We start from the raw sequence: 23,777 nt of genomic DNA on the forward strand, positions 1-23,777 counted from the left end.
GTAATATCAGAGAAGGTAGGTTGGACCTATCCAGCAAGGGTGGCCGAACCACTCTAGGGTTTTATCTCTCTATTCTCTAGGGTTTTGTCTTATCCTTGTGGCAAACCCTAGTATTGGACTGAACCTTGTGATCTTATCCCTGCGGCAAACCCTAATAGTTCTCCTCAACATTGATCAGTTTTAGGGTTTCATATTAACCCTAATACAAACCTTATCTGTACGGTACTGTCTGGAGTGTACGGCCTTTAGGACTGATTAAAACCTCAAATTGGCTTCAGCATATCAGATTGTTCTTCAAACTGTTTTTCAGTTTTCTCTTGGGGTTTCGAACACTTCTAAAGGGGTGAAAACAGTTCGGACTGTTGCTGTTGTGTGTGGTTATTGATTTCAGATCAGTTTTATACATGTTTCATGCACATCTACTGTGAGTACAGATTGGTTCTATACTGTTTTTGTGATTGTGGTTGGTAGTCCTAGTGCTGGTTTTGACTGTAGTAACCTAATTTTGAGACTTCTGGTTCTTGACCGAAATGGAGTTTAAGAATCAGGCAGAAGGCAGTTGTGGGAACAGCAGTTATGGTGGTGGTTCTGAGACAGGTTTTCAGATTACAACCATAAAGTTTGATGGATCAAACTATTTGGAATGGGCCCAATCAGCCATGATGGCTATTGGGGGAAGGGGCAAAGTAGGGTATCTCTTGGGAGATGTGGCAGAACCTTCCAAAGGAGACCCTATGTATACCAAGTGGATCCAAGAAAACTACTTGGCTATGACATGGCTCTGCAATTCTATGCAGCCCCATATCAGCCGAAATTACTTATGGGCAAAGACAGCCAAGGAGATATGGAATGTGATGAAAGAGATTTACTCCCAATCCCTTAATGTTGCCAGAGCATATGAATTGAAATGTGAGGTGAATTCCCTTAAACAAGGAGAGAAACCGGTGTCGGTCTACTTCTCTACCTTGAAGTCCCTGTGGCATGAGATTGATCACTTAGAGACTCTTGAGTGGGAGAGTCCCAAAGATGCTCAGATACATAGAAAGCACATCGAGACAAACAGAGTGTTTGAGTTCCTGACAGGACTGAATTCAGAATATGATATTGTGAGGTAGCAGATTTTGACCAGAGATAGTGTGACCCTCTCTTAGGCATACTCCTTAGTGCATAGTGAAAAGACCAGGAGGAAAGTCATGATGCAACCTCAGCCGCTTACACTTGCCTTGGTAGCTGTCAAACCCAAAACAGAGGGTGATTCAGAGAGGGACAGAAAGAAGGAAGATAAAAGGGATGTGGTGTGTGAGCATTGCAAGAAACCTAAACACACAAAAGAAACATGTTGGAAGCTGCATCCCCATTTGGTCCCAGCAAAGTTGAGAAATAAAAAGGGTAATGCTCATGTGGCTATGACTACTGATTCAGCATCCTCTGGCACAAGAGGCACACCATTAGAGACCTTAGCTGTAGTTCGGGCTGCTCTAATACAATTGGAGAAGGAAGTTGGCAGTTCAGCTCAATTACCGCAGTCATCGTCAGCCCCGGCCACATCGGCCTTTGCACACTCAGGTACTCGAGCCTCAACCTACCATGCCTCCGCTCCAGGTACTATTGAACCTTGTGGGGTAATAGATTCAGGTGCATCCGACCATATGACTAGCTTGCCCTCTTTGTTTACTACTTATTACTTGTCCTCTGGAAGGGATAAAGTATCTATAGCTGATGGCTCTCTTGTCCCTATTTCTGGCAAGGGTGACATCAAACTGTCGGATACTATATCCTTGTCCTCTGTCTTGCATGTTCCTAAACTGGATACTAACCTCCTTTTTGTCAGTAGTATTACCAAACATTTGAACTGCTCAGTGACTTTCTTTCCTGACCGATGTGTTTTTCAGGACCTGGAGACGAAGAAGATGATTGGGACTAGCCGTGAGACGAATGGGATCTATCTGCTCGGGGAGAGTTATCGTCGGGGAGAGTCAATGGATAAGAAGCTACTTGTTTCTCAGGTTGTGAGTCCGGTTATGCTTTGGCATAACCGATTGGGTCATTTATCTTTTCGGTCCTTGAAGAGTCTGTTTCCTACTTTGTTTGAGTCTGTTGAGTCATCTCAGTTGAAGTGTGAAAGTTGTGAGTTTGCTAAACATTGTAGAAACTCTTATTCATTGAGTAATAAAAGGAGTAATAGTTCTTTTGATATTGTGCATACTGATGTTTGGGGGCCATATCACATTCCTTCTATGGGTGCGTTCACGAGATGAGGTGCCTGCCCTGACCCAAAACTTCCACCAAATGATCCTAACCCAGTTTGATGCCAGGATCAAAGTGCTTAGATCTGATAATGCAAAGGAATACTTTGCTAAGCCATTGGCATCGTACCTCCTTAATCATGGGGTTATCCACCAGAGCACTTGCCCTCATACACCTCAGCAGAATGGGGCTGCAGAAAGGAAGAATAGGCACATCTTGGAGGTGGCTAGAAGTATTATGTTTACCTCCAATGTCCTTATTCGCTTCTGGGGTGATGCTATCCTTACGGCGGTATATCTTATTAATTGGATTCCTTCCCGGGTTCTTGATATGAAACCTCCTTTTTCCCTTCTATACCCCAATGAGGAGTTGTTCACTATTCCCCTCAAGACATTTGGTTGTACCTGTTTTGTTCAGTTTTTCGGTCCCCATCACTCCAAGTTTGAACCCAAGGCCTCCAAATGCATCTTTCTTGGTTATGCACAAACTCAAAAGGGTTATTGTTGTTATTATCCTGTCTCAGGGAAGAAGTTTGTATCCATGGATGTCACTTTCTTTGAGGAGACACCCTATTATTCTCGGGTCTCTCCTCAGGGGGAGAGTAGTGAGCGTGGAGATTTGGGTCCTTTTCTTCAGGAGGAGTGCAGTGAGGATAGGGTTAATACTTTTGGGGCTGTTCCCTTACCTATTCCAGTTGTTGATGAGGGCTGCAGTAGCGAGGGTGGTCAAAGGGATCGGGAGTTGAGAGTCTATCACAGGGGATGCAGGCAGGTTGATCCCGGTCATCAGCAGTCTCGGCCAGCTCCAACCTCTTCTGCGGCTCCAAGTCCAGATATTACAGTCCCAGGACCCATAGAGACTCCTTCCATTGTTGCTACCTCACCCTTTGCAGATGACCTTGACCTTCCCATTGCCCTCCGTAAAGGAAAACGACATTGCACCACATCTACAGCCCACTGCATCTCCCAGTTTTTGTCCTATGATCACCTATCTCCCTCCTATAGGTCCTATCTCACCTCTGTTGCTGATGTCCCTATTCCGAGAACAGTGCAAGAAGCCCTATTAGTCCCAGAGTGGAGAGGTGCAATGCAAGTTGAAATGGATGCCCTATTGAAAAATAATACCTGGGAGCTAGCTGACTTGCCCAAAGGAAAGAAACCAGTTGGATGCAGGTGGGCATTTACTGTGAAGCACAATGCGGATGGTTCCATTGAGAGGTACAAAGCTTGGCTAGTTGCAAAAGGGTTCACACAGACTTATGGTATAGATTACTTGGAGACATTTGCCCCGGTAGCCAAGATGACCACCATTCGGGTTCTATCATCTCTTGCAGCAAGCTACACTTGGCCTTTATACCAAATGGATGTTAAGAATGCCTTCCCGAATGGGGACTTGCAGGAAGAGGTTTACATGCAGTTGCCTCCTGGATTCTATGATATAGAGGCAGGTAAGGTCTGCCGACTCAATAAGGCATTGTATGGTTTGAAGCAGTCACCTAGAGCTTGGTTCGACAGATTCAGACTAGCCCTTGGGAAGTTCGGTTATGTACAGGCCCAGTCAGATCATACACTATTCATCAAGAGGGTGGAGTCACCACTGACACTACTTGCAGTATATGTTGATGATATTGTGGTGACAGGAAATGACAACCATGAGATTGAGTCCCTCAAACAGCTCCTTCATCAAGAGTTTGAGGTGAAAGATCTAGGTACACTACGGTATTTTTTGGGTATTGAGGTTTCTAGATCTAAACAGGGGATCTTTGTCTCTCAGAGGAAATATGTTTTAGATCTCTTGGCTGAAACTGGAAAGCTGGGTGTCAAACCTGCAGATACACCCATTGAACAGAACCATAGGATTAGTGCAGAGAGTGGGGAGCTGCTTGAAGACAAAGTTATGTTCTAGCGGTTAGTGGGAAAGCTCCTATATCTATGCCTCACCCGGCCATATATCAGTTATGCCGTTAGTGTTGTTAGTCAGTACATGCATTCTCCTAGAACCACACACCTTCTAGCAGCTGAAAGAATACTAGCATACTTGAAGAGATGCCCGGGTAGAGGTATACTATTCAAGAACAATGACCACATGAAGGTGGAAGTCTATACAGATGCCGATTGGGCTGGGAGTGTTGATGACAGAAGGTCTACCTCTGGATATTGTGCTCTTGTGGGAGGTAACCTGGTCTCTTGGAGGAGTAAGAAACAGAGTGTTGTCTCCCGATCTAGTGCTGAAGCTGAGTACAGGTCAATGGCTAATGGAGTGGCTGAAATTCTTTGGCTGAGATCACTACTTGGGGAGTTGGGTATTGAGTATGAGAAGTCCCTGATGCTGTATTGTGATAATCAAGCAGCTATTAATATAGCACACAACCCAGTGCAGCATGATAGGACTAAACATATTGAAGTTGATCGACACTTTGTACGAGAGAGGGTCTCATCACAAGAAGTGTGTCTTCCATACATCACCTCCAACATGCAGCTGGCAGATATCCTCACCAAAGCTGTACCACAGAAGAAGCTAGAGGCAGATCTATCCAAGTTGGGAATGATAAACATTTATTCCCAACTTGAGGGGGAGTGTAGAGAACACTGATGTGGGTCCCACAGCTACGGTCCCACTGTGTTCGTAGGGTAGAAGATGTTCTAGTCTGCCTAGGGTTAGCTATTGGTCATTTAGTTGTTTCAGTTGTTATTTATTTCAGTCTTATTTTTTGCTCTATTTGTTATGTAAAGACTAAGGGCAGATCTGTCCTTTCCATGTAATGAGCATAACCTATAAATATTATTTAAAGTGGCGGCGGCAGTACATTAAGCTTCTGCTCCTCCTTTCAACTCTTGTGTTCTACTGCTTCTCCTCCCTTTTCCTCTTTTTCCTTCTTACCTTTCTTCTTATTTTCGATCCTAAAATCCATTAGGGTTCAAGATTGATAACAGTCCTGAACTTCTACTAAGTTTAATTAAAAAATTGCAGATTTGTCCCAAAATGGTGAAAACTTTGAAATGAAGAAAATATGTTTAAGATTGGAATTCTCAAAGAAAGCTTGGTAAGGTTTGGAATATGTCTTATGAAAACGACAAACATTTTGGTTTTCTGACGAAAACTCAAAAACTATGGATATAGGGTTCTAAGGGGAATTTTGAGATGAGATTTGGTGGAAGGTTATGAAGATCTATGGCAGCATCGAAATATGAGAGCTCCAAATTACAATGTAAACTGTAAACTGTTTAGGTTATTATTCACATTTTTGCAACCTTTACACATGTAAACTGTCTAGGTTCAGCCAGACTACTTTCTAAACTAAGAGAGCTCCAAATTACAATTGTGCCATTCATACTTCAACTTGAAAAAACTAAATTTGTAAACTACTTAATCAACGAATGGAATTTCAAGCGCAATAGATCACAAGCTAATAATCTGGATGCCACATACAATTTGTAAAATGACCAAAATAAACCTAATGTCTAAAAATATAAAAATTCAGAAACGTCCAATTTTGACTCTTTGGCTCTTACATCATTGAGGTTCAACTTTCCTGTCAGGGTTAAAGACACGACTTTTCAGATACCAATCAAAGGAAAAAGAAAAGAAAAAAAATCCCAAAACAAGAAATTGGGGGCATGCTAATGCCTATTGCATGTTGTGCTTCTGTTGCCTCCACCTTGCTATTTACTGTTTCAATTTTTTTTGATGTTATTAGTTGTGGGATGGCATCTTTTTGTCCTCAAAAGTTACTTGTTGGTTATTTTAATTTTCTTTACTTTGTTTCACTTCATTAAGGGATTAAAATTTAATTGTGTTCTGGGAATTAAAGAGTGTCATGGGAATCTTAAGGGTCAGTTCTATACTCCTACTTTAATTAGGAGGTTTGTTAGAAAAGCCAATAGTCTTAAGTTCTACACTCCTATTCTGTAAAGGATGACTTCCTACCTTGCTCTATTCTTTTGTCTCTTTGATGTTGGATGGGGTAGGGGTCCTACTGATTTAAGATCTGGTGGTGGCCTTTGTGGGTGAATGGGGGGCTGTGGGTGATGAAAGATGAAGACTATGGATGGAAAAGCAAGTAGAATGCTTACAGTCCACCAAGGAATGAGCAAGAAATCAGAAGAGAGAGAGAAAAACCAATTCATACTGTTAGGGTAAACCAGTGAGCGAGGTGCATTTTAGGGTAGGTGCCTCACCCAGGTCCTAGGCACAGCATTTTCAAAAGGCACAAGCCTGGTGCTCCTAGGCGTGCGCCTGATATGCCTTGCGCCTTAGCCCTGCTTCGGTTCGCTCGCTCACTGAAGCTTCGAGAACCCCCTATTTGCTAATATTGTTGTTCATTCATTCATCTTAATAAAATACCTTCTTAAAAGGCAATTAAAATTACAAAATCATTATTTTTTGTGTGAAAATTAAGAATTAAGACCCTAACATGGACTTGTTTGGGCTTTCCTTGAGGGGCGTGGTGCAAAGGCGACTCGTAGAATCAAGAATACAATATGTTTTACGTCACATTAGCTACTTGAAGTAATGCAATTAAAGTAAAAGAGATTGTGGGTTTTACATGCTTGAAAATGTTTTATATGTTTGATTTTATTTTTAAATTTTCATTTGAATACAGTTTACATGTTATGTTTCTGTATTTTAATTTTAGATAATAGGTTTTTTAAAACATTCATTTTTAAAATTTTAAGTTTATATTTTTTATTAATATTATGTTTAATGTTTTTGTTTTTTTGTTTTTTTTTTTATTTTTCTGACTTTTTTTTTATTTTTTTGGCTTTTTTTTTTATTTTTGTATTTTTGCGCCTTGCTTCAAAAAGGCGCACGCCTTGCCTTGCACCTTGCGCCTCAGGCACAAATTGCCCCTTGGTGCCTTGCACTTTTAAAACATTAGGGTAAACGGAAATGCGATAGGTCACTTAGAAGAAGAAATAAGACACTGAGAGGGGAAAAAAGAGAAATTTCTGGTAACAACCAGAATTTACTAAACCAAACTTTATTTCATCAAATCAACTCTCCTTTAACTCCAATTACAATGACTATTTATAGACTCATTAACTTTTGATGTTTCTTTCCAATTTGGACTAGGAAACTGACCCAAAACAACTTCTAATTGCTTTAAAACTAAGACAAATTCCATATGTAACCCACAGTATGACTTAAATAAGGACTCTAACTCCTAAACAACTCTAATGGCACTTTACTGATCCCACTTAAAGTAACTTAATTTAAAGACCAGAAATTACTAAAAGTAGTAAACCATGAGTTCACTAAAAATAGTAATTATGAGAATTACAATAAAAAGTAAGTCTAAAAGTTACAATAAATAGTAATTTCAAAACAAAAATAAAGTCTAAAAAAACTGAACCATGTTATTTAGACACTGATGACTAGAAAATAAATAAAAAGATGAAACAGTACCAATATCCTATAACCCAAAAATTCTGAAATTGGTATATGATTTGGAAAACTGAAAACTGGCTTAATTCTCCATGAATTCTTTCCTTGCTTCCATTTATGCATCACTCTCATATTCTCTAGTTTACTCATAATACTGCTAATATACTGTTGCTTTTTGTGTTGTGCTCACGTTGTTCTTAGGCCAGCCCTAGTCCATCACTAACCTCTGTCTTAGAGTGTCTTAGCAGTAGTGCCTGCAGTTGCAGTATCAGGTCCTTAAACCCCTCTTTAATCTTTAATCAATAAACCCTTTAAACTTCATTTATCAAAAAAAAAACCCTTTAAACTTCTTATTTCAAACCCTAAAACCTGTAGATAAGACTTTTATTGTACAACAAATGAGGGTGATGCATACTGTAGAGAGACTGGGCCGAATGGGCCCTAATATTTCTTTTATGTTTAAGTAATGTTATATCTGTTTTATGTGTTAATGGGCCTGTTAACCTCTTTTTATGTTCTTTTAAGTTATTGCTTTGCTGGTCGCCCACTTAAAGGGCAGACTTGTAATTAGCATGATTAATTAAGTTTAATAAAAGATTAGTGAAGGGAGAGAGAACCATCAAACTCTTTTCTTTATCTTCTTCTCCATCTTCTTCTATTCTGCTGTAACCTTTCTTTCTCTCTCACTTTTTCTTATTTCTTTTATCAGTTTTATATTAGATTTGAAGGACAGACTCACATCTTGGTATCAGAGCAGTTCTTCCTCCACTTTTCTTTTTCTTTTTTTTTTCTCATATACCCTTCGATTAGAAGAGTGTATGGAGAGATAAGTTGCTGATCAGTCAGAGGACTATTTGCCTAGTTGGTAGAGGGTTTGGAGAGTTAGAATCTGGCTGAAAATTGCCAGGAATTGAAACTGTATTTTTTCTGCCCAAAACCCTAGCTGACTAGAGAGATTTCAAGTTACAGGTTAAGGAGAAGGATTGGGTGTTGCGCTCAGGGCTTTGGAGGTGTATTTTGATCCCTAAAAGTGTGCTGTTGAGATTTGAAGGAGGTTGGGAAGCTTTGGTAGGAGTGGCTGCTTCTTCTCTCTTTCTCCCCGATAGCTGGGTGCAGTGAAACCCTATTTTTTTAATCTCCAGGTATTGTACTGACCTCAGTTAGGTTCCTAAAGACTGAAAAACTAGTTTTTGTTTTTTTGTTTGATCAATGGAGCAATTTGGAAGAGAAATGAAGCAGATGCTGGTATCTGGGGTTGGTCCGGTAGATTCCTTTTTGACTAGTGTGACCACAATTAAACTAGATGGAACCAATTATCTAGCCTGCGCACAATCCATATGGATTTATGTTTGCAGTAAAGGTAAACTAGGGTATCTCACAGGTAGTAAGGTGAAACCTGCAAAGACAGACCCTACATATGAGAAATGGATGTAGGAGAACTACACAGTGATTGGGTGGTTGGTCAACTTTATGCAGACCCATATAAGTCAGCATTACCTCTGGATGACCTTAGCCAAGGAGATTTGGGATAGTGTTATAGAAACTTATTCACAATAGTTAAATTTTACAAAAGCCTATAAGTTGAAGAGTGATGTGAAAAATCTGAGATAGGGAGAGAAGAGTGTAGCAATTTACTACTCCATGTTGAAATCACTATGGCAGGAAGTTGATGTTATGGAGACAATTGTGTGGGAGAGTACTAAAGATGTAGAGACATTTAGAAAACCGGTGAAATGAAATAGGGTGTTTGAGTTTCTCATAGGACTCAACCTTGAGTTCGACATTACTAGGTAGAACATCCTAGCCAAAGATGAGGTCACTTTGGCTCAAGCATATGCCGTGGTAAGTAGTGAAGAGAGTAGGCGGCAAGTATAGTTACAGGGATCATCTACAGAACACTTTGTACATGCTGGAATAAAGCCAAAGGGGCCGACTGAGAAGAAGGATGTGATATATGAATATTGCAAGAAGCCGATGCATACTAAGGACACTTGTTGGAAACTTCATCCAGATCTTCTCCTAGACAGGTTTCGGAACAACAACAATAACAACAACTTTAAGAAGAATGGTCAAATTGGGAAGCCTAAGAATGCTAATGTTGCCATAGTGTCTAAGGGTGGAAACAAGTGAAGAAAGATCAGCTATGGAGCAACTAGCAGTAGTAAAGGTAGAGCTTGAAAGGTACAGGAGGTTACTTAATCACTTGGAGACCACTGTTTCAGCATCCAACCCTTCAAGCAACACCTCATCATCCACATATGCTCACTCAGGTACTCGTGCTTCTACAAATCATGCTATGATTTTAGGTAATCATAAAATCCCTTGGATTATTGATTTTGGTGCATCAGACCATATGACTAGTTTATCTAATCTCTTTTGTTCATATCAGCTCCTCTTTGGTAGAGAGAAGATATCCTTTGCTGATGAGTTTCTTGCTTCCATCTCTGGCAAAGGAGATATAAAGGCCTCTGACACCCTTGCTTTATCCTCTCTTCTTCATGTTCCCAAGCTTAACCCTTGGATCATTGATTCTGGTGCATCAGACCATATGACTAGTTTATCTAATCTCTTTTGTTCATATCAGCTCCTCTCTAGTAGAGAGAAGATATCCCTTGCTGATGGGTCTCTTGCTCCCATCTCTGGCAAAGGAGATATCAAGGCCTCTGACACCCTTGTTTTATCTTTTGTTTTTCATGTCCCTGAGCTTAATACCAACCTTTTATCTATTAGTAGCTTGACTAAATTCATGAACTGTAGCATAACCTTTTTTCCTACCCATTGTGTTTTTAAGGACCTGAAATCTCAGAGGACGATTGAGAGTGGCCATGAGGTGAATGGAATATACTTGCTAGACATACCTGATAGGAGTCTTGAACCACTTAATGGAGTTACTTTGGAGTCTGTTTTGTTAGAGTTTATTGATAGTCATGTTATGGCATTTACGGCTTCGTCATTTACCTTTTTCTGTTTTGAGTCATTTGTTCCCCGATATGTTTAAGAAAGTGTCTTTATCGAGTCTTCATTGTGAGTCTTGTGAACTTGCGAAGCATTGTAGACATTCTTATTCAGTAAGCAATAAAAGATCTAATTCTCCTTTTCATATTGTGCACTCTGATGTGTGGGGGCCATATCATTTTTTTACTATGGGGGGTTAAAAATATTTTATTCTCTTTATTAATGATTATTCTCGCTATACCTGGATTTATCTCATGAGATCCCGGAATGAAGTACCAACTATTGTGCAAAAATTTCATGAACTTATCCTTATCCAATTTAACACCCGGATCAAAATATTTCGATATGATAATGCTAAGGAATATTTTGAGAAGAACCTCTCATCCTACTTTGAGACCTTTGGGGTTATTCATTAGAGTTCTTGTTCCTACACTCTACAACAGAATGGAGTAGTAGAAAGGAAGAACTACCATGTGGTTGAGGTTGCTAGATGCCTCATTTTTGCATCTCATGTTCCTATTAAATTTTGGGGGGATGTTGTCCTTATTGCCACTTTTTTGATTAACTGTATGCCTTCTCGGGTTCTGGGTTTCAAGACCCCATTTAGCCTTCTCTTTCCGGATGAGGATCTCTTTTCTCTTCCTCTCCGAGTTTTTGGGTGCACTTACTATGTCCATGTTCATAATCATCAGAGACACAAATTTGAGCCTAAGGCACATAAGTGCATTTTTCTAGGATATGCCTCCACACAGAAGGGATATTGCTATTTTGATCTAGTTCGTGGCACCCACTTTGTCTCTAGGGATGTCACTTTTGCTGAGTTTATTCCTTTCTTTGGTATTCCTCCTGAGGGGGAGCATTCTGAGGAACCATTTGCTATGTCTCTCCAGCTATTCCTCTTCCAGTTCCTTTTGAGTCTTCTGTTGCCTCTCCTTCCATTGTGTCTACCTCACATGTTCCTGCTCCCCCTCCTCCCCTAGCTCATCCTCCTATATTTTCCTCACATCTTATTCTCCAAAGGTGGTACCAAAGACAAAGATTCAGGCATGGGCAAGTTGTTTCCACTCCTTCATTAGAGCCTCTTGCACCTCCCATCACTACTGAGGTAACAGGTCAGCCTTCCTTTGACCCACCTACTACCTTCTTAGACCTTGACCTTCCTATTTCCCTTCGCAAAGGCAAGCGAAAATGTACAACACATTGTATCTCTAAACATTTGTCCTACAACCTTCAATCCCCTACCTATTATTCTTTTCTTGCCTCTGTTTCTACCCATGTGATTCCCAGGTCTGTACTAGAAGCCTTGTCCAAACCTGAATGGAGAGATGCTATGATGACTAAGCTAATTGCTTTGCATAAGAACCATACCTGGGATATTGTGGACTTGCCTGAAGGAAAGGAACCAATGGGTTGTAAATGGGTATTCACTATCAAATATCATTCTAGTGGCACTATTGAGAGGTTTAATCGATTGGTTGCTAAGGGTTATACTCAGATGTATGGTATTGATTACCTTGAAACTTTTTCTCCTGTGACTAAAATGACTTCAGTTCGAGTTTTGTTGTCTCTAGCTGCTACTTTTGATTGGTCCCTTCACCAGTTTGATGTTAAAAATGCCTTCTTGAATGGAGAACTACATGAAGAGGTCTATATGTCTTTACCTCCAGGGGTGCATGGAAAGGAAAAACAAGGGAAGGTGTGCAAATTGAAGAAGTCTCTTTATGGTCTCAAACAATCCCTTAGAGCCTGGTTTGAGAGATTCAGACCTGCCCTTATTTATTTTGGTTATACACAGACTCAATCTGACCATACTTTGTTTGTGAAGAGAAGTAACTCTTTGGTGACTTTTCTGGTTGTTTATGTTGATGACATTGTGGTTATCAGATACTTTTTGGGATAAAAGATTTGGGGGATCTCAGATACTTTTTGGGAATTGAATTTGCTAGATCTAAAGATGGTATCTTCATTTCTCAACGCAAGTATGTTCTTGATCTCCTTGCAGAAATTGCTAAACTTGGTGCTAAATCGGCTTCTACCTCTATAGACCTAAACCATAAGCTTTCTGCTACTAATGGTGAACTGTTGATTGATAGGGGAGTGTTCCAGATACTGCTCGGGAAGTTGTTATATCTTAGCATGACTTGGCTAGATATTTCCTATGCAGTAAGTGTTATTAGTCAGTTTATGCGTTCTCTCGGGGATACACATTTAGCAGCTGTAGAAAGAGTTTTGTGCTACTTGAAAGGTACTCCAAGGAAAGGTATTCAGTTTGCCAAGCATGGACACATGAGGCTAGAGGCATACACTGATGTTGACTGGGCCGGATGTATTAATGATAGGAGATCCACCTCAAGATATTGGGCCTTGGTGGTAGGGAACATTGTCTCATGGAGAAGTAAGAAACAGTCTGTAGTTGCCAGATCCTCAACTGAAGCAGAGTACAGGGCAATGGCACATGGAGTGTCAGAATTATTGTGGTTGAGATAACTTTTGGGAGAGTTGGGTATTGACTATGAAAAGCCAATGATGCTCTACTGTGATAACCAGGCAGCTATTAGCATTGCACATAATCCTGTTCAGCATGACAGAACTAAGCACATAGAGGTTGATAGACATTTCATAAGGGAGAAAGTTGCTTCAAGGGAAGTCTACTTGCCATTTATTGCTTCAAATGAGCAGTTGGCTGATGTTTTGACCACAAGTGTTCCAAAAGGAAAGCTGACACACTATATAAGCAAGCTGAGCATGATTGACATCTATGCTCAGCTTGAGGGGGAGTGTAGAGAGACTAGGCCGAATGGGCCCTAATATTTCTTTTATGTTTAAGTAATGCTATATCTGTTTTATGTGTTAATGGGCCTTTTCTTAATGGGCTTGTTAACCTCTTTTTAAGTTCTTTTAAGTTACTGCTTTTCTGGCCACCCACTTAAAGGGCAGACTTGTAATTAGCATGATTAATTAAGTTTAATAAAAGATTAGTGAAGGGAGAGAGAAAACCATCGAACTCTCTTCTTTCTCTTCTTCTTCTCCATCTTCTTCTTCTATTCTGCTGTAACCCCTCTTTCTTTCTCACTTTTTCTTATTTATTTTATCAGTTTTATATTAGATTTGAAGGACAGACTCACATCTCATACCATTATGGTGTATTATAGTATATTGTACTACAGGCAGTTATTTGTTGCTTTTGTTTGTGTTTGTTGTTCAGTCCCTTTTAGGGATTTTTTTTTGTAATTGTAAATATTGCTTATAATATATTTATTGTGGTTTGGAGTGGTGGTCAACAAGTTAAGGCACCATGCATATACACCCTGGCTTAATCATTTTCCTCTCTTGAATATTGAGGTTTGGTCCTATTCTGTTTGTCATCTACATCCTGTAATCTTAAGTCCCTTTTAAACCTTATTTCACCCCTATTAGTGGATTCTTTTATTAAAAGCTTCATAGTGTTGGCCTTACACTTTACCTTTTCATTAACATCCCTATAAACCCTTAGTTTACAGTTGCTTTGTTTTGTAGGTCCAGAAATTGCAGTGCCCATCTGTAGTTGAATATGAATGAGTGAATTATTAGCCTTGACCTGTGAACATGCAAGCTTGCTTCTGTGTCTAATCCCAACCTGGTTTCAGTTTGGGAAGCCTCCAGTTTGGTCATTCCCCGGACCTTGCTTGTATAATTCCTGCAAATGGATAAGGATGGTATACTTGTTTCGTGGGGTTCACTGACATCAACCTAGTCTAAATCTGGGTCAGGTTCAGGTTTTGCTCTTTTTGCCCTTATATTATGATTGCTTTAGAGGATCTCATCAACCATGTAGCAGAAAAGATATCTAATTTCTTATAGTGCTACTGTCATGAGGTAAAATCAACCTCATTTAAGCGTTGTCTTGACTATATGGGGTTGGCTATATGAATCCTGTTTCACCATTCCGTTCTGTTCAGTGCCATATATTATCTGTTACAAGGTATATAGGCCTTTGGATATTGATATAGATTGCATTACAAGTGGTTGTCCACATTTTATTTATCTACTTATATGTTTCTTTACCTGCGTAAATAATATTGTGCATCTGACAAATTGCATCAATGATAAGATGTATGCCATCCCTGCCATTTTCTGACCCTCGTTTGACTAGTCTTTTAGGACTTCATTTGTAGCTAGTAAATCAATTGAAGAGGAAACTTTTATCTTGTAGGAAGGGTTGCAATTGAAGGCAAGGTGGAACATAAATTTGATATGAAGCTTCATAATGAAAATATTGAGGAGTATGGCAAATTATGTCGTGAAAGGACAAACAAATCTATGATTAAAACTAGACAAATACAGGTTAATGTGTCAGATTTTATTCCCTGTGTTCACTGTAATCTCTATGTTTTCTCCTTTTCCTTGATTCAATACTTTCTTGGTTTGAATAGGTAATTGACAATGATCGTGGAGTACATATGAGGCCAATGCCTGGGATGGTTGGCTTAGTGGCATCTGGTTCTAAGGTGCTCAGTTTCTATCTTTTCTCCCTTTCACTAGTTCTGTTACACCTTTTCTGCTCATTTTCTTCTGTGTTGCTGATGCTCAGAAGTTGCATGTCCTGTTCTTGTGACTTATAAATCCATTTTTGAGTTTTATTATATGATTGAATGCTTTTCCTTGTTTTTTTATCAACTAGTATTAACTTTCCTATTAAAAACTAGGTTAAGTTGTTCAAAGAAATCAATTTGTTCCATCTTTTTTCCAAATCATGCCAGAGTGTGCAAAAGAGCATTAGTGCATAACATTGTCTTTAGTGTCAGCAATCCCATATGTGATGCTTTTCTGCTGCAATGTGGTCAGGATAAGAAGAAAGCGACACCTGTAAAGGGAACAGACATGAAAAGAACAAGAAGGGATCGTGGAGAACTGGAGGATATTATGTTTAAGCTCTTTGAAAGGCAACCTAACTGGGCTCTGAAGCAGCTAGTCCAAGAGACGGATCAACCAGCGGTATGTTCTTTGATTGCTCATATATATTTCTCTCTCAAATCAATATGATATTTGGTCGGTAAAACCAACATGGTGTCTGACAAGTGGGTCTGAAACAGTTACACTAGAATGTGTTGGCTATAAGAAATGCTATTCCAGCAATTAGTAATTTAGGGTCAAGTATTGGCTTAAAGAGTTGATTGGTTAAGCTCTAGAAGTTGGTATTGGTTCTCGGTCTTAGTGATGAAATAGAGTAGGAGAAAATATTGGCTTGGGCAAAATGGGTGACATGAGCAACCGACACAAGCAATATAGGGTTGAATGGAAAATTGAAAAAACTAAGAGGTTTGGTTAAACTAGGGCTAGGAGGGATAGAGTTTCCTAGGAATCATTTCTAGATTGGTCTTTTGAATAGGTGGATCCGGATTGGGTATACCTGTGCCAAAAACCAATGCAATTAATCATTGAATTGAATTGAATTTGGATCTAATCAGTTGGATTTTAATCAGAGTTGAATAGGATTTGGATGCTATATATCATTAACGGAAGAACAATGCAAACATTGTGGAAATGTAGTGTTATGAACCTTCAGCTTTATTTGTAATCAGAAATATATTATTACTAATTTTATTAATATCAGAAAAGCAGAAAAAATAATCTGGCTGGGAAAACCAGTAGCTTCCAACAAACAAATTGGCCCTGACTTGAATTGGCAGACCTCAGTACAGAGTAGACTTCTTTCCTTAATGAATCTACAAGTGAATTGGCAGACCTTGAGGTCAATCTAAATTCAAGATCAGCCTAGGAAATAAAGCCCTTGCCTGTCTGATGGAGTGGAGATCATCTAAGGATGGGATATCTCCTCCCTATCCATTTCATAAATCATAACCACTTGAGAGTCCCCTTCAATTTACAATCTTGAAGTTCCATTTCCAGGTGGCCCTAAAATGGATATGTAAGGCCTTGCCTTAGTGATGTATAAATAGCACTTCCCATACCTGAAGATCCAACATTACAGATTTCCAAGTTCATCATCATCTAATCCTTGTCCCACTCATACGGGGTTGGCTACATGAATCCTATTTCACCATTCTGTTCTGTTTAGTGCTATATCTATTGTTAAATTTTATGCGCTTAAATCATTTCTTGCTTGCCTCTAGCTCTTCTAGCCCCTTCAACTTGCAGCAGATCACTTCTTTTTATGGCTATTGTATATGGTCTTTGATGCATGAAACCAAACCATCTTAGTCTACTTTCTGTCATTTTATCACCTTGGAACTACTAACGGTTTCTAAAGAGGTCATTACCCGCTGTTGGTCCCAGCTATCTGGGGTAAGTTTGAAAAAAATTGGTTGAGGGGGAGACCGAGATAGTATTTTTTTTTTTTTAATTTTAAAGTTCTCCTAGTTGAAGAAGCGATGTAGGACTAGCTCAGTTCTAGTCCTTAGAGAATGTTGACTAGTCTTCTTTGATCAGAATTTTATGGTTGTTGATGGCTGTAATGGCTTCTTGAAGGAATAAGAGAGAAAATAGGGAGAGAAAGTAGAGAGAAAAATACCTGGAATCACTCACAAGGTGACTAGAATCACTCAAAGGGCATGGGAATCACTCACCATAGCTAGCATAAACAGAAGAAAACTCAATATAATTCATTGCCTTTGTGTAAAATGTCCATACATATTTATAGACTCTAAACTTGTAATAATCCTAGGAGTCAAAACTGTTAGACTAATAATAGTCTTAGGAGTCAAACAGTTAAGACTCAATAATCTTAGTAGGACTCAAACTAAGTTGCCATATCCTATTTCAATTCAAAGAAGACTCAATAACTCTAATCCTACTTATGCAATGACTCTGAAATTTTAAACATAAAAAACTATAACTAGACAAATTAAACCCTATCAATGGACCCCACAGAAAATTGCAAAATGACAAATACCCCATATTGTCCCAAAATACAGAAATACATAAAATTTCATTAAACTCCAATTTTGACTCTTCAGCTCCTGCAAGAAGCTACCATATTCCATTCCCTAGTGATGTCATCAAAACTGAATTCTTGGAAATCTTTTGCTGTCCTGAACCAATGTGCTACTCTTACTGCTAAACTTCTCTTGTTGCCTTTGAGGGGGATAGACAAAGAGTTTGAGTCAATGTTGTAAGACTCGATAAGACTCGAACTGAACTAAAAGCTGGAATGCTCACGGTCACGGTTTTGCAGGTTAACTGGGCAATTAGCCTGCTCAACTGGTGAAAGCTGTCACTGAAGCAGGAACTGGAAAGGCAATGTTTCCTGTTTTCATGGCCCAACCGTCTGTTCTGATCCGAGTCTTACAACACTGGTCTGAATAGGCTATTGATCTCAATTGGAAAAATCACATAACACCTAAAAGGACAAATAAAATGCTAGAAATAAAGGGACAGGAAATGGGCTTGGGAAAAGTCAGGACATTTCTCTGCGCAATTTTCTATTACAAGATATCTTGATGCCAGGAGAACTCTTTCCCTTGGTCTAAAATTTGGACTAAATATAGACCATTGAAGATGGCTTTTCTTGCTTGGAAAACTGCATTAGGAAGATGTATAACAGCTGACATCTTAATGAGAAGAGGCATGATGCTTATTGGAAATATTGACTGCCCACCTTTGTTTTGTGCGAGTGTCCTAATTCTGTAATCTGGTTATAATATCTCGGCTTCCAAAAGCTGTCACCTAAAGAACCAAACAAGCTATCTTTCCATTCTGACTTCCTTTCTCCTCAACTTCCTCTTTACTTCCCTCACCTGCCCTTGAGTTAACCTCCCTTTCCCCTCTGAGCTACCAGTTTCCCCAGAATGTTGAGACTAAAGCTCTTACCAATTAGTCCTAAGCACTTTCAAGACCTTTTTCATTATGTTAATCACAGGAATCACAGTATACTAAGCCCAGAATGCAGCTAGACCAAGGCAAAATTATCTCTAACCAAGGATAGCTAACAGTATATAAGATTCAACTGTTGTACAATATATTGTATAAGACCTCTATGCGCTGCAAGTTTTTTTTTTTTCTTTCCTTTTCCCAAATTATATACTGTGCATGTAAAAGATAAATAGCAGGGAACCACCAGAAAGTCTTATCGCTAATGATTATGTATCTTTAAATTTTCACAAATATAGGCATATTCTTACTTTCTTTCCCCTTTTCTTGAGCAGCAATTCTTGAAAGAGATATTGAATGAATTGTGTGTCTACAATAAGAGGGGAACAAACCAAGGAACTTATGAGCTTAAGCCGGAATATAAGAAATCTGCCGAGGATGCTGATGCTGAATAAATTATACATTCTCTTTACTGTATATCAGATTGTTAAGTCATTTTCATAAGCATTCTGCATCAAGTTCATACTGAAGCAACACCTCTGCTTCAACTGAGATCCATGACAAAATAATGATCCCAGTTATAGACAAGGAAGGTGTTCAATTCAATGTAATATAACGACATACAAGAGGTCTATAGGATCAAATTTTATAAAGACGTATCAAAACCAGTTTTAGCTCTGTTCTCATAGCCTGACAAGAGCATTAAACTTGAAACATGTATTTTTATCAAATGAAGAACTTTTAAATGTGCTTCTTCTTTGCTGGCTCTAAATTTTTGTCACGCCTTGAAATGAATAAAAACGTCACATGATTGAAGGAATAAATAGTTATTGCTGCCCATTTAATATTTTCATGTAGTGAAAACTGCATTTATCATTCACCCCCCATTTTTTTTTTATCCTATGTAAAGGTGGCTACCTAGGGGAGTAGTATTTAATTAGTAACATAACATCTCTTTATCACTTAACATGAATGAGTTGGGTCTGCACGTATTGTCCACACTTAGGCCACGTTTCCTTCAATTCTCATTCTTTTCAATCTTATCCAAGATGAAATTTTAAAATGGACAAGAATGGGTAAAAATAGTCAGAATGAGAAAATATTGCTATGAACCAAGTACTTTTTTTTTTTTTCTAAAAATGAATTCTTTTAAGACTGACAAGTGCCCTATGTTGTTCATTTTCATTCTTCAAAAAAAAAAAAAAAGTGCCGGTATTCATAAACCACCAGTCTAGGTCTCCAACATTTAATATTTACCGGTTGGCATAGATGTTTGTAAAAGTACTTTCGTAAAAGTGTTTTTGTAAAAGTACTTTTGCAAAAGTGTTTTTGTAAAAGTACTATAAAAGTGTTTTTATAAAAGTACTTTCATAAAAGTTCTTTAGTAAAGTACTTTTACAAAAATGCTTTCATAAAAGTGTTTTTGTTAAGTGCTTTCATAAAAGTGCTTTTATACAAGTGTTTTCGTGAAAGTGCTTTAATGTAAAAATACTTTTTTAGAAGTGCTTTCATAAAAGTACTTTTGTAAAAGTGCTTTCGTAAAAATACTTTTCATAAATTTACTTTTATATATGAGCTTTTGTAAAGTGCTTTCATGTAAAAGTACTTTTATAAAAGTGAATTTGTAAAAGTAAACATTCATGGCAATAATTTTGTAGGTAGAGTTTCCTCAAAGAATGAAAATGAGCAAGATGGGACATGATTATTTTTCATATTGCAGGTTACTCAATTTTTGTGCTATGGGACTGATTTTTCATTTTAAAAAGAATGTGGCCTATGGCAAGAATTTTGTAACCAAACACTCTAATGTTATTCATTCTTGCCTAGAATGAGCAAGAACTAAAAGAAATGAGGCCCGGAGCAGTGAACCGAACAGGGCCTTACATGCTTGAAATCGAAGGTGCATTCCTAATTTTATGAAAAAGAAAATTTACATTCATATTATGATCCATTCCCTTAGGCTATGTTTGGTTTGTAGAAAAATGCAAGGAAAGGAAAGGAAAGGTAGGGAAACTTTTACAAACATTGTATAGGTTTTCCTGTCTTTCCCTTCCTTTCCCTACCTTTTCTTTCAAACCAAACATAGCCTTAATGAAAAAATTTGGCTATCTAAAGTTTTGTAAGAGGGCCTATTGAACATGGATTGCCAAAGATTTCTCTCTGCTAACCTTAGTCAGCTGGGAGAAAACTCCATTAGCCTGGACTGTAGGTAAATGTTCTTGGGCATGACATATCAACCCATGCAATCCCTTGCTTTTCTTTTTCATCAAAATAATATTGAGCATAATTACTCTTTTACTATACACCCATAATAATGTGTCATGCCCACAAAATGTTCTTAATGGCCCTGAAGTTTTTTCTACTAGTTAATTCCTCAACACAAGACCGAGGGTCTGTTCATATTTTGGATTTTGAGAGGGGGGAAGGTTGGTCAATGCGATATTAGTTCCAAACTTTTAATTGACAAATAAACCCATGTTCTTTTTTTAGATTTTGAAAGGGGGTAGGTGATACCCATCTCTCAGGTGGATAAGTAACTTTCTCACTTGGGGGCAAAGTTGCCAACACTTGGATGGGTTAAAATTACACTTTTTAATAATGGATTTTTATAGCTAAAATGGTCATTGTCTTATTTACGTGAGAAATAAAAGAACATGGATAAATGCACTTTCTCGGGTAAATAATTTACCGAAAAGCGAACGGGACCCAAAAACTCAAAGCTCAAAACTCATTGCATTGCACATGGTAATTAATGTGGTAGTTCTTTCATTGCACATATTGGGAATCACATTTGTTGCTGCTGAATACGGGAGGGCAATATCGTAATTTCTAGTGTTCAAGGCCGATGGGTCTAACCTACTGAGACAAAGAAGACATCAAAGGCCCTGGGAGTTTTTCCAAGGGCAAAGACTTCAACGGTCAAGTTAGCTGAGGGCTGTGAGGGGTTAGACCAAGCAAGTGAGAAAACTAAGAGCTTAAGCCTGTGTGTCTTTACCTCAATGTGGGAGCCCCTTTCATAGCCAAAATTACTTTAGAGGAGGAGCAGTTAGGAATGGTTGATAGTAGTTGATGATGAACGACCAGGATACATCCGGCCGATGCCACGTGTTAAGATCTGTAGGTCGGTCCGATATTCCTACATCAACATCCTCCCTACTTCCGAGTGCAGCGCAATTCTGTTTACACACTCCTTTATCATGGGATTCCTTATACAACCTATCTCACGCCAAATAAAAAGATTAGACCAAAAGCCTGCTTTCTCTCTGATTCATCTCAATTCTCAAAATTATCGATTGTTAAACAAACCTCCATGGAGGAACACAACACTGTTTTTCTTCTTCCAAACCTTGAATTGGCTATGCCTCGTAGTTAAAATTCAAAGACATTCTTAAAGGATAAGACTGTAGGTAATGAAGTGAATTAATTTGCATAGCTCAATGAGGTTTTTGTTTCATAATTAAAACTTGGTAAAATCTATGATGTCATGAATTATACCGTGAAGCAAAAAACGTGAATCAGAAATAAAATGACATGTCACAGCTGATTTGGTAAATCTTGATGATAAATACACCTTGTGAAACTACAACAAATGTGGTGTAGTTAAGAAATAAGTCATGTTTAGAGAAGTTTCAAAGAAAAGAATCAAAGCCAAAGAGCAAGAAGAAGAAGAATTCTTCATTGAATAATTAAGAGAAAATCAACAAAACTCTCCTAGCTTTGGCCTAGCTACTCTTTATATAGAATTCTTTACACCTTTATGCCTCCTACAAGAAAATTTCTTAATTTAATTGAACACTCCTTATTAGGATCCTATTAAGTATCTTAAAAAAAAATCCTAATTGAATACAAATTCAGAAATCTCGCTGAAATGATACTTTGGTAAATGCAAATTAAGATAGATAAATAAAAAAAAAATCCAACAATGATCCTATCTTGGTAAATACAACTGAGATGAATCGTCAGAAGCCAATCTAGTAAATCTCTATTCAGTTGGGCTGAATCCTGTACTGCATCAAAATGTGAGCCACTTGACTTAATGAAAAAGCAAGTACTTGATAAAAAACATGGAGGTAGTTGTATTAATATATGGGATAGATTCCATTTTCCTTCTCACTCTAATAAATCCTAAACCCTTTAGGTTGGTTGGCTAAACAAAAGAGAATAGAAAGCAAGAAGCTAGATATTTTTAAGCTGCTTTTTCCATACTTAGATCGTTTATCTCAAGATTCTGTATAAAGGTCTTGCTTTCTGGTTGAACAATGAAGATTAGCAATAGTAGCAGCCAGATCCACTTTTCTTACAGTGAAGGAATTGTGCAAGGAAATTTACAAAATCCTTTCCCTTTGAACTATCTGTTAGGCAATTTTGTATGCCTTTAGCTTCAATCTGATTTGATGTACTTTTGATATTTAATGTAAATAAATAAAGTACATGCTTGATTCATGTTGTGTGGTATACTTCTGTGTAAGACCCTAAAACTAGACACTTAATGAGACTTGTGTTGGTTTTAAATGTTCACAGTCGTTGGATAAGTCTGGGGAGATTTATCCTACCAAGGCTGACACTGGTGTGCTGCCAACTGTTAGGGTGGCTTGTCTCAGTCGCCAGGGTGAGACCCAAGGCACACACAGTGTAGGATTACTTAAACCCTTGAACCGGACCAGATTTCCAGTATTGCCCTGGACCTTGGAGATTGATGGGCAAAACTAGAAAGTTACACCTGACCCCTAGACTCAATTATGGTACTACACTAAGTGTCGGATTGGGCTGTCTTTGATATGCCAATCAGTGAGATCCTTAGCGGGGGTCAAAACCTGGGTATGTTAGGACAGTCTGAGAATTCATCTGAGTGGGTGATCATAGTGATGAGATCAGCCCCTTTGTCGGACAAGGTAATGACTGGGGATGCACTCTCTCTGATGGAAACCAAACTGCCGGCAGTTGATTTCAATCGTTGGAATTTTGTTTTTGCAAAATTTATATATAAGATATATAGATATATACGGTTTCAAAGTTGTTTGCAAATGGTTTTAATTCCCGGGATCCATGTGAGTAGAGAGTGCAGCATTGTTCCTTGCAGCCGAGGGAGAGGTCCTCTCTTGTCGGGCAGTGCTTGATCATTATGGGCTGAGAGGTTAAGTGTAAGGCCATTTAGGATAATACCTGATGGGCTAATCTTGCATCTGCCCACAGTCCTTGGGTTTTTATAAGATGGCTTGGCCCAGGGACCACTTAGTGTAAGTATTGGGCCCATAGGGTCTATGAGATGGGCCCAAGGGGTTCACTGGGCTTCCCAGTGAATTCGGTTAGGCCTTGTAACAGAGGCTGGGCCGAACCCATGTGACTGGTGTGTAGATCAATGCTTGAGTCCCACGCCATAC

General features: G+C 38.6%; 1 protein-coding gene across 1 annotated transcript in view; it reads left to right on the forward strand.

The window, feature by feature from the left end:
• LOC104605517 (uncharacterized) overlaps window positions 1-19,153 on the forward strand; it is a 32,030-nt gene extending 12,877 nt beyond the window's left edge. Inside the window, exons 3-6 of the mRNA XM_010270318.3 lie at window positions 14,780-14,910; window positions 15,000-15,074; window positions 15,412-15,561; window positions 18,732-19,153. Coding sequence (XP_010268620.1) covers window positions 14,780-14,910; window positions 15,000-15,074; window positions 15,412-15,561; window positions 18,732-18,851 — 476 coding nt within the window. The 3' untranslated portion in view covers window positions 18,852-19,153. The remainder of the gene's footprint in view (window positions 1-14,779; window positions 14,911-14,999; window positions 15,075-15,411; window positions 15,562-18,731) is intronic.
• Window positions 19,154-23,777: the final 4,624 nt, after the last annotated feature.

This window comes from Nelumbo nucifera, chromosome 1 (genome assembly GCF_055504915.1).
Source record: "Nelumbo nucifera cultivar China Antique chromosome 1, China Antique-T2T, whole genome shotgun sequence".
Taxonomy (NCBI): Eukaryota; Viridiplantae; Streptophyta; class Magnoliopsida; order Proteales; family Nelumbonaceae; genus Nelumbo; species Nelumbo nucifera.